Source organism: Diorhabda sublineata, chromosome 10, assembly GCF_026230105.1.
Source record: "Diorhabda sublineata isolate icDioSubl1.1 chromosome 10, icDioSubl1.1, whole genome shotgun sequence".
Taxonomy (NCBI): Eukaryota; Metazoa; Arthropoda; class Insecta; order Coleoptera; family Chrysomelidae; genus Diorhabda; species Diorhabda sublineata.
Window position 1 is genome coordinate 13,893,859 of NC_079483.1, and position 15,662 is coordinate 13,909,520.

The window sequence follows — 15,662 nt, forward strand, 5'->3', positions numbered from 1 at the left end:
TGTAAAGTACCGGGTCTAGTAGCACCCCTGTTGCTATAGGAAGAGGTTCGAAATTTTATTTGGCTCTATTTTTGTATAACAGTATAACACAATGTCAAAAGCTTATCCGCTATCGAGGAAAAAAGCAGAGCACGGTTCTTTGTTTTCCAGGGCTTTGTTTATTTTATGTGTGAACCGGTGGACTTGTTGCACTGTCAAATATTTGTGCCTGGATCCCAATTGACGGCAGAGGATCTATTCCTCTGGAGGTAAGTCTTCAGTTATTTTAAAAAGTTTGAACATTGTATTGTATCTATCTCCTCCACGACAATACGAGCTCTCACACATCAGTTCAAACAAAAATGTTTTTGAACCCAATGATTTCTTATTATTTCCGCAGAACAAAACTTATTTGGGACATCAATATTTTTCTATACTTGAAAAAGCGGTTGATGCGTTAAAATCATATGTATTGTAGGTACCTCATTTGGAATGGAGAAAAAGGTCTGACAATTGGTTCAAACGTTAGCAAAAGCGTATTGATCTTAATGGAAAATATTTTGAAAAGCAATAAATTGATATCTAATTATAAATATTTGTTTTTGTTTGTCTATCTCAAAACTTAAGTAGCAACACTCGTATTGTGCTGTATTTTAGGAAAAACAATTTTCATTATTATAACAAAAACTTCCTATTGAAAAATTGTTTTTTATTGAAAACTAATTTAACGCAAATGTTACCACAGAAATTTATTTAAAAACTAAAACACGTCAGAAATAAACAATTTATTCTTAATATTAAATATCACAATAGTATGAAAATGTATTTCATTATGTCACAGGTTAAATTCTGAGTAGGAGTAGGAACTGGTTATTTTCAAGGATTGCATCCTCTAGCAGAATTCATTGGAATTTTGGTAGACAAGTACTTCTTTCAGAAAAGAATCGGGAAGAATGGTTGGGTAGGACAGGAACTAGGCTTTAAAAAAAAGATATCAAATGAGAATAAATTATTTAATGAAAATATTATTACCATTTTGCCCTTTTCCCCCAATCCTTCGGCGTCCAATGAAGGCATTTTGGATCTATCCTAATTTTCCTACTTTCCATAGCTTTTTGTTGACTTTGTATAGTTTCTTTGCCTAAAGTAATTATATACTGCCCTTTATAGTAATTTATTAGATTCAAATTCTGTAATGTTGATATAACATCTTCTTTCTTTATACTGGTAAGCTCACATATTTCACTGAAAATAATCACCATATACTAAGAAGCCATAGTTTTCAAGTACTCAAATAAATTAAACTATCAAATCTAAGGAAACTGCTCTTAAAATTAGTAAAATTGTTATATCAGAAAGAATAAGCTACAGACAGACAATAAAACAGATCTAATAGAGCGCATTAAAGTTGTTCAAGATAATTCACACCTATATTAAAAATGTTAGCTTCCATTCTGTTTGAAAATAAAATTAATTCTGCACTCTGCACCTATACCTAGAAAATATTTTGTACAAGACTACATCTCATTGATCTGCTTCCAAAATGCGTAGACTCCTCCCAAAGGAGCTTTTTTCTAGGGTTTTTGTGCACTTCCCAAGGTGTTAGTACTACTCTTTCAAGGTACTCAAGCCTTTTAGTGAAATGGGTGAGAAATCTATCCTATGCCTGCAGTATTGCCTATCACACAAAAACTCGCTTTTATTAAGAAGAATACTCTTTAAGCTATGATTGGTAAATTGCAAGTTATTTTTACAACTCTCATCTGAAGGTTGCTAACTGTAGAAAATTTAGAGTATTAACAACATAATACCATGTATTTTAGTTGTTAATATTAGTTCTTAAAAGGCATGGGTTCAATAGAGAAAAGGATGTCTCTTATATCAGTAAAAGTTGTTGTTATTGTAAGAAAAATTTATAATTAAAACTATATTCAACCAGTTTTGCTCAATTAGGAATTTTCATTAGTTCTGATTCGACATAAATACTTTATTATGTAAACTGAATTCAAAATTATACAAAAACAATTATATAATGGAAATGGCTATTTTATATGAACTCTATATGAAACAAAATATTTTATAGTTATATTGAAAATTTGCTTATTAATTTTTATGGCTTGCAAACCTCGACCGTAACAAAAACGGATGAGACGTTATTATCGACCTTCAAAAGAAAGATACTGAGAAAAATTTATGTGGCTGTTCAAGAAAATAACATCTGGAGCCGTAGATATAACTTTGAGCTCTACAACACAAAGAAACATACATAATATTAAAAGATTGATAGGCTCAGATGGGCAGGATATATAACATGCATCAACAACAGCGCGCCCACAAAAAAGAATTTTTAGGCTATACCAATGGGTTTCGGAATGCAAATAGGTTTTTACAGAAAAGGACATTTATTCTTATCTACCAGAAGCTGTTTCTATTTGTATTTAATTGTACTAATTTAAAATACACAAACATAATGCAAACTTTAACAAGCAACTGTATTTAATACTAAACAAAAACTATATGACATAAGAAAGGTCTTTTTAAATCAACACCAACTGCTAAAGTGACTTGTCATTTATGTATCTTAATAATTTTAAATTCACACTGTATTGGATACAGGAATAAAAATATCTGTAGAGCAACACTAAACAGCAAAAATCATGACAAATATGTGTACTTGAAATAAAAAATATTATTAAATAATGAGCATTTGACAAAATAATAGGAGAACGAATTTTAATTTCAAAATATTCTAATATGCTTACTTTATTGTAATTTGGGGTTTTTCATTTTCTCCAACTGGTTTCATAGAAAGTAAAATTTCTAAGATGGTTTGCGCCCAATAACTTCGATATGACAATAGGCCTAAATCGGAGAGAGGTTTTTCAGGTGATCCTGTCTTGCCCTCGAATTTAGATAATTCATAACCTAAAATAAGAAAAGCGTTTATCAAAATAATTTTTAATTAAAGAAAAAAGTTGTTTTAAACAAATACTTATTTCATGATGGATGAACATGGCAATTTTATGCCTCTAACTTTGACAAATTATTTGAACTAAAATATAATAATCTATTGGTAATAAACTCACATTTCACTTACATGTAGAGTGTTAGTAGTTCACATAAACATTTTGTTTTTGATCACTTCCAGCATCGAGATCGCTGAATCAATTTTTAAAGAAAAAGCATTTTTCAAATTATCCCAATTTTTTTGTTTTCAAAAATTTTGAACAATTAAACTTATTGAAGGTTTGAAAAGAAACATGTATAGAATTTAATTCATAACATACCTTTATATATTAATTTTACATATACTGTAGGCAAAAAGTTTAAGACCACCTTAATTAAAGTAGGAAAATTGAATAAAACTCCAATAAAATATTAATTGTTTAAATACACTGTCAAATCATCCAATAATACTTTTTGCTAATCAATAGACTTGAAAAGCGCTAAGAAATATTAATAGTCCATACTAAAAAAGACTATAGTTAGATAAACTGAATTTTCATCAAAAATCTTCATGTCTATGACTTTTTTCTCAAGTTCCAGCACACAGGCAATCAAGTTTTGATAGTGTTTTGTGATACATTGCTTTAACGTTTTTATAAAACTCCTCACACAAAAGTTCAAAGGGATTGAGTTCCGAACTCTGAGGAGGCCACAACATGTTTATCAACACCCCAAATATCCTCTGTATAATTTGGAACTATGCTTGTAATCATTGTCCTGTTTAGTTAGGATTTCTGAAATTATTGGTGATATTCATACTCCACATACCACCATTACACCAACACTCACAATTATACTGTCTGACTCGCGTTTTGATAATCAAGTTATCGTCTTCAGAGACTGAAGATTTGATTTGTACTGTTCCTTTTTCATTTTAGTTTTAAACTGAATACCTGAAACTTGAATTCATCGAACCAAAAAACTTTTTTATAATCTTTAGTCCAATCTCGCTGGGAAGGACCATGCAACTTCGCAACTCTCTGTCGCCGTATTACTGTAGTCAATAATAAAAGCTTAACTCGGGCTTTATTTTTTTCAACTCAGATTTCTAGTGCTGTTAAGCATCTATTTCGTTTGCTGGTAACAACAATAGAATTATCTTCACTTGACGTGGTAGCTCTCGCTCTTCCCGAGCGTAGACGATCTTGTATCTTGCATGTCTTCCAGTATCGAGTTATTGTGCCATGAACACAAAGCTTCAAAACTTCAATTCAAAGCAATCTCACTTGCCTTCAATATGTACAACAACGAAGACAGAACGCACTTCACTATTTGTTTTTTCCATTTTAAAACGTCTTCACTGCAGGTTTCACAAGTTTAGTCTAATTGAGATTGTTTGTGAACAAACCCAATTAATCTCAGGTATAATAAGTTAGATTATATTTTCCTGTATAAATAATGAAAGGTCTCTTTAGAAAACTACTTTCATCTATAAAATTTTCTTAAACTCGGTTTTTATCAACTTTTAACTTAACTCTGTAGCTTAAGTATGACACAAATTTTTGCACCACTTTTGATATACATTGGTGAACAATTAAGGTATACATTTAAATTTAGGGAAAATTACAAGTAAATTTGAAATTTTGGGTATCTTATTGGGATTTGGTCCAATAGAATTTTATAAAAAATGATGATGAAAATTCACAACATTGAGCGATTCTCTTCAAGACTTTGATAATTTTAATGTGTGGAAAACTGTTCAATTATAATCATGTGAAAAAAAATATTTATATAAAATACTATTACACAATCTATAAGTGAAATGTATAAACTGTAAATATAGTAGTTTAATTATTGTTTTGTGGATTTTTCATTTGATTAAATTTCAAGACTATAAAATAATGTAAAGTTGGTTGATCAATGAATGTGAAATTTCCATAAGGCAAATAATGAGAGTGAGTTATGTGAAGTTTTATAGAATAGAACTTACTAAATTCTATGAGTAGTTTTCCATATCCTTTTCTCTGATAAGGTGGCATAGTTAAAATACATGCCACGTTGTAATCTTCTGTTGATTCCTTTTCTTTTGAAAAATATCCCACTATGTGAAAGCCTCGATTATCGAAGACAGTCATAACATAAAATAAAAAGGGATCCGTATCATAATATAACGTTTTGTGGTCTAAAAATAATTTTGCTAATAAACATAGATTCTGGGCGTATACTTTATTTTTTCTTCCATCTATTTCGAAAAAAGATATATTGTCTTTTCTGTATATTTCGTTGCCAGGAGGATGTCGAAGATTGCATTTGGCTAAGTGACGTTCCAGGCATTTTCTACTTTTCCTATATTTTAAGCAAAATTCACATATATAAATACAGTCAAGGTTTACCATTTCCTGAAATTAAAAAAATAAACATAACTCTTTGGTATTTTCACCTATGAATTCATATAAAACACAAAAAGATATGTTGCTTCCATCATAATTTTCACAAATTTTGGGAAATAAAAAGTGGATAGATCATAAAATGATATGATAGATAAAATTCTAACAGAATCACGATGGAGTAAGAATATGGAGAAATTTGAGGCAAGAAGTTATAAGCTTTTGAAGATATTTCGTAATAAAGTATTGCAAAATATTTTATGCTACCAAGGATTATCCTTTTAAAAACTTTAACCAATCTCTTCAATCTACTCCTATATAAAATGTTACAACAGTCCAACTGTTTGATACTGTCCATAATTATTTATACTTTAAAGTAATGATAACCAGGTGTTCTTCTTTTGTATATATTTTTCAGAACTCTATTTTGCTCGAGTGGGGTAGGAAATCAGTGGAGAGATTAATTGTATTATAATTTATTGTAAACATTTCCTAGAAACTTAGTCAAGTAGATTGTGATTAAATTGGTTGAAAATTTTATATTGATATTCCTGTTTCACAAAATATTTTCAAATACTGTAGATTGAATAGCATCGTGAATACTTACAATAAAAATTTCTTAAACCAAGAAAACAGCGATTTAGAAAGCCAAAATTTGTAAAGATTTACTAGAAGCGTTGATAGAATATTATCTTTATGAAAAAATAATCATCCATGAATCAACAACACTCTGAACAGAGAATGTGAGGAAATCTTCGACCGTTGGAAAACTACTACAAAAACTAGCTACTCCCCAATGTAGCAATTCAAAATAATAATAAAAATAAGATACAATTATCTGCACCAGGTTAATACTCTGGTAAAACAGATTTGCAAACTTAATGACCAGTTCAAAAGATAAGATGCGTTAATGAAGGAAATGTGGAGCCCTATTGATCCACCCTGCCAGAGCCTGTACGTTTTCAAATAATTTCAACATGCATACAGAACAAAAACTTGAATCATTGTAAATTTTCAATTCAAATTGAAAAAGCTTTAGGGTTTAAATAAAAATGTATTTGATACTAAAATAACGAAAACAGAATATTACCGGTCCCGGAATAAAATGAAAATATTGATAATTTAATTAAAAAACCACATATTATAAATGGCAAAAATTTTCCTACTTACCCGATTTACATTCTTCGGATTATCGTCTGATCCCGAGAATAAAAAATTCTGGAAAAAAAGTTGAGTCAAATGAAGAGGTGATTAGAGTGGTTTCAAAACGTTTAAGAAACCAATGTCCGAGAATAAATCGCGTAGGAAAACTTTATTTCAAGAATTTGAGTTGAAGGGGATCGAGTAACAAATAAATCAATTCTAAAACCCTAAACTTATCAAGTATTGTAAAAAAATTTGTTTCAATAAGGTTTGTTTACTTACTTGTGGGTAGGGAGCAAAATACCAAGGCTTTATTCTGTGTTTTCCTAGTTCTATCAATTCTATGTTTTTCATTCTAGTGACTATATCATCATGATGAGATACCATACTGCCCGACTGCCTCGGTCCAGCCACCATATTTGGGGGAGGTTCTTGGGAATCTTCACTTTCTAATGATGGGCCTTTTCTTTTTCGGTTGATACGTTTTTGCAAAGCAGCTGCTAATACAGCATTGCCATTCAGTAATTCTACATTATTTACAGGAGAACAAGGCCTAGATACTACTCCTCCTCCTAGATATATAGAAAAAATTTCATATGTTAATTGTATCAAATAAATTAAATAAACTATGAGCCCTGTCTCAGTGAAGGTGACCCAACTTCCCAAAACATTATATTTGTGAATTTATTACTAAGAAAATTGAAATTTTATTTGTATTGTTTCTTTAAATGTTTATCAGTAAATAACAAAACCACGAGGTTAATTTTGAAGAGTTTTTATGTTGAAATTATAAAACGGTTATTGTTTAACTAAATAGATATAGGGGACAACTTAAGTTAATAAGAATGTATGAATGTATAATGGTTTTGATAAACTGAAAGTAGGCTTTGTAAAATAAATAATACTTGTTAAGAAACCAATTTTGACATTTTAATTCGATTTGAATGCATTGATGTTACTGTAAACTAACTAACTAAAATTGTTAAAACATGTATCCAATGATAAATTGTTGGATGCTTTTGAAAGCATTGAAATTCTAAATGTAAGAACAGTTTAAATAGGGACAAAGGGCCTATTCCTTACATTCTACTCTCCAGTTTAGTAGTTAAGGAATAAATGTGAGGATTCGTTTCAAGGAGGTTTTCCCGCTGGAATTATTTTTCGCGAAAGAAGGTTCATTGGTGAGAAAGTTTATAGGTTTCAGTTTACTTGCAATAGAACTGTAATTGAAATTATTTGATCTATTTGAAAATAACTGTTAGTTATTTAAACATGTATAAGTTTTTTTTAATGTTCTTAATTTGATTTCAATAAAACGCACACAGTTCATTCATAACAAAGTTTTTTCTTAATATTTCATTTACCATTGAAATTGTTAAATTTAAGAACAGTTTAAATAGGGATAGAGGGCCTACTCTATAGTTTAGCAGTTAAGGTATAAATGTGAAGATTCCCGTCAATTCCACTGCAATTGTTTTTCACGGGAGAAGGTACATTGGTGGAAAAATTTAATAAAGTAAGTCATTAGGTTTTAGTTTACTTTCAGTCTCTGAAGACCAAACTTGGGTATCGAAACGCGCCTCAGACTGTGTAATTGAGAGTGCTTTTGAATGAATATCACTAAAGGTTCCAAAAATCCCAATTTAGATTTTTTTATTCTTTATCGGAGCTATCTGAAATAATGTTTCCTGATATATTTTTTCAGTAGAATGATCACAATGTTCATATGTCTAATTTTCGTGAATAGTGGTATAAAAGATCGCTATAAACATAATTCAAGTAGGTACTTTTGTTAAATTCATATGACTTTCACAATCGTTATTCTGGAGAAAATCTACCACTTTATGAATATCATATCCTACAAGAAAAAATGTAGGATATGTTTAAAAAATAAAATAAGGAAGGATTCCCTTTTCGAATTTACCCAATGTTTGGAAAAACATGGTCTTTGTTTAGGTGAATGTTTTTATAATTATCAGTTTTTGAACTTGTGTGACAGTGCACATTTATTTTCTGATATTTTAGTATAACTAAAAATTTTATTTATAATCAGCTTGGTAAAATATATAAAACTTAATAATTTACTCTACCCTCAAGCATCAAGTTAAATTTTGATCAAAGCTGTCATCTATCTAAAATTCGATAATAAATTGGCTCCAAGTGGTCCTTACACACTTGAAATTCCATTAACATATCAAATTATGTACTTTATTTTATATGGATGAGACTCTGACGACCATACATATAATTATTTATAGCCTTTTGTACAATAGGATTTTAGTATTTAAAAGCAGTCTATAAACAGATAGTTAATAGTCTGGAATTCGTCGAGAATGGTCGTCGGATTATTGAAACCAAGTTTAATTAATTATTGTTTAATAAATAGTTTATTCCAAAGTAGTTTCAACGTTTTAATACAAAGAATATGGTCAACCATCATTGTTTAGCCCGAAGATACATTAAACTCACTCATATTCATCATAATTCATAATTTTAATTGCAAATTATATATTCCTTCTGCCAATGTTGAGAATTTTATAAGAAAAAAACTAAATATATCTCGAGACATTTTCTACTCACCTCCAATTTGTACTTTCTTAGGGGTGGATACACCCGTATTGCTTCCACCTGCATCTTTTCTTGGAAAATGTACTTTTCGTGTATCAAGTGATTCTTCTGTAACCCATTCATCTAATCGTTTATTAACTAAAAAAATATATAGGAATAATTCACAATTATTTTAAATATGGAAGTTGTTATATTTACACAGATACACATTTCTAAAATATTTTTCTTAGTTAGTTCTTAGATAGAATTTTTTGGACGACAGTATGACTTATGTCAGTTTGTTTTAATATATCCCATGTCGAGATATGAGGATCTTATATAACTTTTAACACTACGGTCATCTCGTTGTCCTGTGACATTGCATTCTTCAACTGTTCGCTTTTTTGTAAGCTACACTACCTTTGTGTGAGTAAACAATTCTTATCTTATCACTGGCACTCAGTACAAAAATCATATCTGTCAATTATTGTATCAGAAAATTCATGATCTTAATTTCTTCCTCATTCTTTGTGATACGTCTAAATAATAACTAATCACTCTGAATTAAACTGTGAAAATGTCGAATTCACAGGTTACTTGATAAAAAATATGGATATTTTCATTTAATTTGTTGGTAAGGTGATGTTTTCTTAATTTAGTTTTGTAGATATTTATAATTACTGGTTTGATTTTGTCACAAAAACTAGAAGTATTTTAAACATCACAATCATTGTTTACTTGCTAAAAAGGTGAATATTTTTATGTCATAAACTAAAAATGCATTGGCTCATTTGGTGTTAAATCATGTATTATCTTGAATAAGAGATTGCTTAACAAATCCATATCACCACACAAATTTTCAGGTAGAATGTGATAACCTATTAATTTGCCTAACCTAACCTAAAGTTGCTGCCCAAACACTAACTTTAAATGAGTGTTGATAATGTGATACCTTTTTGACATGGATTCTCATCACACCAATTTGTGCATAATGGGAGTTAAAGATACCTTTTCATATAAAAGAGCCTCGTCCGTAAAAAAATACATTTTAAAAAATTATTTTCTTCTGTTTGACAAAAATAATGTTAATACCTATCAGTGTACTCAAAATTTGAGTACATTTTAATTAACAACATCTAATTTAACAAATAACGAGGTTTTCTACTGAGCAAACCCCAAATGATTTTCAATTTTCTTTTTATCTTAGAGAAGAAATCACTTTTTATTGAAACATCCTGTATTGGGTATTTTATAGGTGAAGCTGATATAGATTTACCCCTCAGCAGCTTGTACATACTGATTGGTATGTGCAAGGTATAACATGGTACAAAAGCACAACTACAATATAGTTTGTAATCCTATATTTAAGAACAGAATTTGTTATTTTTCTTGTTTTTCAACAAATTCAAATTTTCACTTATATCTTAATTAACTATTTCCTTTTCAAAAGAGCAATTTAACAAACAAACTAATTATCTGGAAATTCCATAAGTGTTTTCTTGAAATGTATAAATGAATTTGTTATTTATCATAGAAAGCAGAAATACAATGGGCACACTGTAGATTCCGCCTATATTGATATTATTTCTAAGTGCTGTTAATCTGAATACTTACAATCAACATAGTGTACATAATATCCTCTAGGACCAGGAGAATCTCTTATACTGATAATTTCTGCTAATGCTGTAATCAAAATATAATTTTTATTATGTTAATATTAAATTGATCCAGTTCTTACGCCAATCATTAGTTCCTGTCATATGTACTGGAAGCCTGCATCCTTCCACCAGTGAGGACTATAAAAATATACATGTTTAATAAACAAGCAAGTGTATGTTGAATTATAAACTACTTTCTACAAATTGAAAGTCACTTTTGGAAAACAGGATAATAGAATTTAAATATTCATATTATTAATTTGTTTTTCCAATTAAAATAATATTTGAGTACTAACTCAAAAATGTATGAATTAGTCACCAAATTAAAAACAAACACTTCTATTATTTTCTGCACTTACCACGGAATCACAAATAGTACTATCATCCATATCATCCATTTCGAGTTTCATGTGTGAAACTGTAAAATCCTGTTTTTAAGAAAAAATAATAAGAAATGTATAAAATGAATAGATAACCGTGTTTGTAGCGTTTGAAAGCTGAATGCCTTCAATTATGTCAAGTGTCAAAGTTATGTAAAATATATGACATGTGACATTTTACTAAATGACAGTCTTGCCACCTAGAAATAGGATTTATTATAATTTTTCTACAACTTTTTTTTCTGTGGTGTCCCATGCATCCGATTTCCGATAGTATGATTTTGAAAAATAAATTTCGGCTGAAAATATTTTGTTTACCACAAGTAGTCATATTTCGTTTGAGTGAATCATGATATGCTCTTATTATGCTTAAAAGCGGAGAACAAAGCTATTTATAGATAGATTCATATACTGGCATAAAATTATTATCAAATAAGCTAAACTGTCGTCCTTAACTGTAATAAAGATAGTGGTTATCAATATAACTTTCAAATGATCATTTCAAACAAAACTAGTGAATACGTCAAAGTAAAAAAATCACCCCTCTTCTACAGATTTAATGTTCCATGGCATAGATATATATCCATATACGTATTTCCGGACACCAAAGTAATTTGATTGGTGCATATTTTCATGTTGCTTCATATTGGCCAATGAAAATTATTTTCTATGGCGTAAAGGCACGAATAGACTCGACAATAATCGACATTTACTGAAAGATAAAATAGCATCACTCAGAAGTTCGAACCTCATTTCTTTCTTTCGTTGCCGTCGAAGAAGAAGGAACTGAACGTAAGTATTTTTTTAAATTTTATTTTAGAGTACTTTGTTGTGATGCCTTTTTTATAACTTTATTTTATAATTATACTTACCTTTGTAAAACTTTCTCTAAAATACTGAGTAATAGTAATAATCAGGTTAATAAATTGTTTCACACGTGTTCCAAACAAAATGGATTCTTTGAGCTTCCATAATTTTGTTGTACTATCAAGTTTTCTATTTATTAAATCTATTTTTTAACTTATTTACTATAGGAAGTAAATGTTTTATTAGAATCACACATATTTTGTTAGGGACGCAATAGCATAGACATTATTAGAACTTTTTGTGATATACCTAAAGGTTATTAAGTTTCAAGCGTTTTGGTAATATTCACTTTTACTTTATTGAAAAGTTTGTGGAAGTCAATATATACGGGTTTGTTACATGTGTAATTAATGATGAATTTACTTATTCTTTCGCGGTTTCCACCATAGAGATTTTCTCAATGATGGCCTAGAATTTCTGAATATATTTGGAACATTAGTTACTTCACTAGTCTAATATTTTTGATTAATTTGATAATTTTTTTAGAATGGCGGACGCAGCTCCAGCCGGTGGACGTGGTGGATTCCGTGGTGGTTTTGGTTAGTACAATAATTTTTTTTCAATATTGCTCGTACTCTAATAATTAAACATTTTAATATATAATATCCAAGAAAACTGCTATAGCAGTAATATTTAGTAAAATATTCATATTCTCTGTCTTGTGCAGTTTACATTTAGATTTTATTTATCACTTGGAAAAATTTATTGTACATACTTTATACTGATAAAAACAAACTAAAGTGTTCTTGAAATAGTATCGAATAAATATAAAACATGCTTTGAAAATATGCAAATCCTCAACTACTATATTGATTACACTTTTCACTGTCATTACAAAACACTAATTTTAAATAGTTTGAGGTTATTTTTGTTCAACAATGTATCTTCAAGTCTGATTCAATTTCTGAAAACTATAATTGCTTATTGTTACTTTCATTGCAATTTTAAGCATGTATATATGTATATTAGGGTGCCATGTACACTGTGCCGAAGGTGACTTTTGTATCCCCCTTTCTTGCTGTGATACTGGGAATACTAAGTGTTTATAGGTCATCTATTATTTCAGTATGAGGGATGGATGTAACTCCTACAGAAATTCATCTTTTCTTTAATGTCCTCCCTGGTGTAGTGCTCTGTAGTTTTGAAGTGTGCACTTGAAGAGAATGTAGGTAGAAGCTTTGTCCTGCGCGCAGCAGAATCTGCAAATTGCAGTCTCTGCAAGGTCTAGCATCCTCAGTTGTCCAGTAAGTCGAATTTGTAGGTTTTTCTTGTCCACGATGATAAATTCGGCAGATCTTCCCTGGTTATAGCTTCTGAGAACTGTCTGGTATTAAATGGTGTATATTATGTATAGCATATCTACTTTTTGATGAAATATAGCAATAATTGAGTGAATGATTATATCTTTGTAAGTAACTAATTTCATGGATATGAGGAGTGATTTATAAATACAAATCTACAGAATGTCCATACTAAAATTTTTATTATATAAATGCACAATGACTACAATTTGTTAATGTTGGTCAAATCTGCTGAAGTTGCAAATTTGTAGTCCGAAATACTAGTTTTATTAGTGTGGCTTCCACTTTACCCATTAATTTAGCAGATTGATCATTTAACAGTTTTTGCATTGATCTTGTGAATTGAAATTTTAGTTTCTGAATAATTTCACATTTTAGGTGGTAGTGGGCGCGGTGGTAGCCGAGGAGGTACAAGAGGTCGCGGTAGAGGCCGTGGACGCGGACGTGGCCGTGGAAAGGAGGACCAAAAAGAATGGGTACCAGTCACTAAGTTAGGACGTTTAGTGAAAGATGGAAAAATTCGATCACTCGAAGAAATCTACTTGTTTTCATTACCCATTAAGGAATTTGAAATCATTGATCATTTTATTGGGCCCGATCTAAATGATGAGGTAATTTATTTTGAACAGTGAAATTCTTTTTTTAACTTTTTCTTTATTTTTATGATGAATAACTTATTCTTTCGCGGTTTCCACCAGAGGAACTATGTTCTAATGATGGCCAGAAATTACTGATATTTGTTTTATTGAAAAAAATGCACTTGAGTGATGTTACTATATTAAAAGTTATTTTTTTCTTGTAGGTATTGAAAATAATGCCAGTACAGAAACAAACTCGTGCTGGTCAACGTACTCGATTCAAGGCTTTTGTTGCTATTGGAGACAGTAAAGGTCATATCGGTTTGGGTGTGAAGTGCAGTAAAGAAGTTGCTACAGCTATCAGAGGAGCTATTATTTTGGCTAAATTATCTGTAGTACCTGTCCGTAGAGGTTACTGGGGTAACAAGATTGGTCAACCTCACACAGTACCTTGCAAGGTATATTTATTCATTTTACTAATAAATGTTTACAATTTGGTTTCTGAATGATGAATAATGTTTTTTCTTTCGCGGTTTCCACCAGAGAAATTAATTTCTATGATGGCCTAAGAAATCTGACTTATTTTTAAACTATTATTGAAAGTATGTTATTAGTTTCATATATATTGATCCAGCATTGTACTTTTCAGGTAACTGGTAAGTGTGGATCTGTTACTGTGAGGTTAATTCCAGCTCCCCGTGGTACTGGAATCGTATCTGCTCCTGTACCTAAAAAACTTCTTCAGATGGCTGGTATTGAGGATTGTTATACTTCAGCTAGAGGTTCAACTGGTACATTGGGTAATTTCGCTAAAGCTACTTATGCAGCCATAGCTAAAACATATGCTTACTTGACACCTGATTTGTGGAAAGATATGCCTTTGGCTAAAACTCCTTATCAAGAATTTGCTGACTATTTGTCAAAGAATCATCGCCCGGTTACTGGACCTTCACGTACGGAAAGTGCTTAAGATTGCATAATTGTAATGTACGTTTTTAAATAAAAATTAATGAAATTTACTTTTTCTTCTATTTACATATTATTTTGATCCGTTGCAGCGTAAACATCGTATTTGGCAGCAGCACAGGTCTAAAGTATAGATATAAGGAGTCTGAACGATACTAACAATTCAAAATCTCCATTTGACACTCGTAAAATTTGTAAACAAACACCCGGCTGTCTTATTTCGGAAATCACCACTATATGTAAAAACATTTGCCTCTGCCACCATCGACGAGAAAGAGGTTCTTCCATTAAAATATAAGCTGCTGTAATGCAGGGCCGGCGACGGTTCAAATCACCCATTCTTCGACAAAACCTAACTGACTAATGTTTCATGCTGAATAGCAATTGTTTGTTGAAATAAGAAATGTTTGTTACAACTGCACTTTAATCAACTTGTTTGTTCCATGGAGGCGCACCTTTATATATAGTTAAGCTGATTATAAAAATATAATATGTAATTCTTCATATTTAACCAACTCTGTTAAAATTAGTAAATTTTGCTATTAAATATAATAAAAAAGAATTCATAATTATAGAATAATTTATATATCTACAACAATCAGTGCCAGAACTCAAAGAAAAAATAAGTCTCATACAACCGACTTAAAACAAGATAAATGAGACATAGAAATAATTGAATTATAAAAATTAATATACGAGAGTTAAACGAAATTCATTTATATTGTAAAATCATTACATTATATATGAAGCAATTAAGAAATCTCTCCATGGGTTTTGATAATTTAAATTTCTTTTATTTAGCTAAATAGTCTATGTTTTTCGGAGATAATGTTCAAGGTAAAATATTTCAAGGAATACTTATAAATTGTCGTTGTCTTAATTTTATAAGTGATATCAATTATGACAGATG

General features: G+C 30.1%; 2 protein-coding genes across 3 annotated transcripts; one reads left to right on the forward strand and one right to left on the reverse strand.

Annotated features, from left to right (window-relative positions):
- Positions 1 to 746: 746 nt before the first annotated feature.
- Positions 747 to 11,207, reverse strand: LOC130449253 (histone acetyltransferase Tip60). 2 transcript variants are annotated; one of them, XM_056786944.1, is made up of 9 exons: positions 11,020 to 11,207; positions 10,741 to 10,798; positions 10,617 to 10,685; positions 9,036 to 9,161; positions 6,738 to 7,027; positions 6,483 to 6,530; positions 4,916 to 5,324; positions 2,742 to 2,904; positions 750 to 1,224 (listed from the first exon to the last, which is right to left on the reverse strand). In XM_056786944.1, the coding sequence occupies exons 1-9, from the start codon at positions 11,068 to 11,070 to the stop codon at positions 1,008 to 1,010; spliced, it is 1,431 nt and encodes a 476-aa protein (XP_056642922.1). In that variant the 5' UTR covers positions 11,071 to 11,207; the 3' UTR covers positions 750 to 1,007. The 2 variants fall into 2 exon arrangements, with proteins under 2 accessions (XP_056642923.1, XP_056642922.1); XM_056786945.1 differs by lacking the exon at positions 6,483 to 6,530 and having other exon boundaries at positions 747 to 1,224; positions 11,020 to 11,177.
- Positions 11,208 to 11,735: 528 nt separating this feature from the next.
- On the forward strand, positions 11,736 to 15,324 carry LOC130449233 (40S ribosomal protein S2-like). Its single transcript, XM_056786918.1, has 6 exons — positions 11,736 to 11,832; positions 12,394 to 12,446; positions 13,587 to 13,819; positions 14,011 to 14,244; positions 14,436 to 14,773; positions 14,845 to 15,324. The coding sequence occupies exons 2-5, from the start codon at positions 12,395 to 12,397 to the stop codon at positions 14,754 to 14,756; spliced, it is 840 nt and encodes a 279-aa protein (XP_056642896.1). The 5' UTR covers positions 11,736 to 11,832; position 12,394; the 3' UTR covers positions 14,757 to 14,773; positions 14,845 to 15,324.
- Positions 15,325 to 15,662: the final 338 nt, after the last annotated feature.

What these genes read in the sequence shown, in the direction of transcription:
- LOC130449253 (XM_056786944.1), bottom strand. Translation starts at nt 11,070, where the DNA reads ATGAAACTCGAAATGGATGATATGGATGATAGTACTATTTGTGATTCC. An exon ending in GTACTATTTGTGATTCCGTG is followed by an intron (nt 10,799 to 11,019) that starts GTAAGTGCAGAA and finishes ATATTTTTATAG; the next exon opens with TCCTCACTGGTGGAAGGATG. An exon ending in ATCCGAAGAATGTAAATCGG is followed by an intron (nt 5,325 to 6,482) that starts GTAAGTAGGAAA and finishes TTTTAATTTCAG; the next exon opens with GAAATGGTAAACCTTGACTG.
- LOC130449233 (XM_056786918.1), top strand. Translation starts at nt 12,395, where the DNA reads ATGGCGGACGCAGCTCCAGCCGGTGGACGTGGTGGATTCCGTGGTGGT. An exon ending in TGGATTCCGTGGTGGTTTTG is followed by an intron (nt 12,447 to 13,586) that starts GTTAGTACAATA and finishes TTCACATTTTAG; the next exon opens with GTGGTAGTGGGCGCGGTGGT. An exon ending in GGCCCGATCTAAATGATGAG is followed by an intron (nt 13,820 to 14,010) that starts GTAATTTATTTT and finishes TTTTTCTTGTAG; the next exon opens with GTATTGAAAATAATGCCAGT.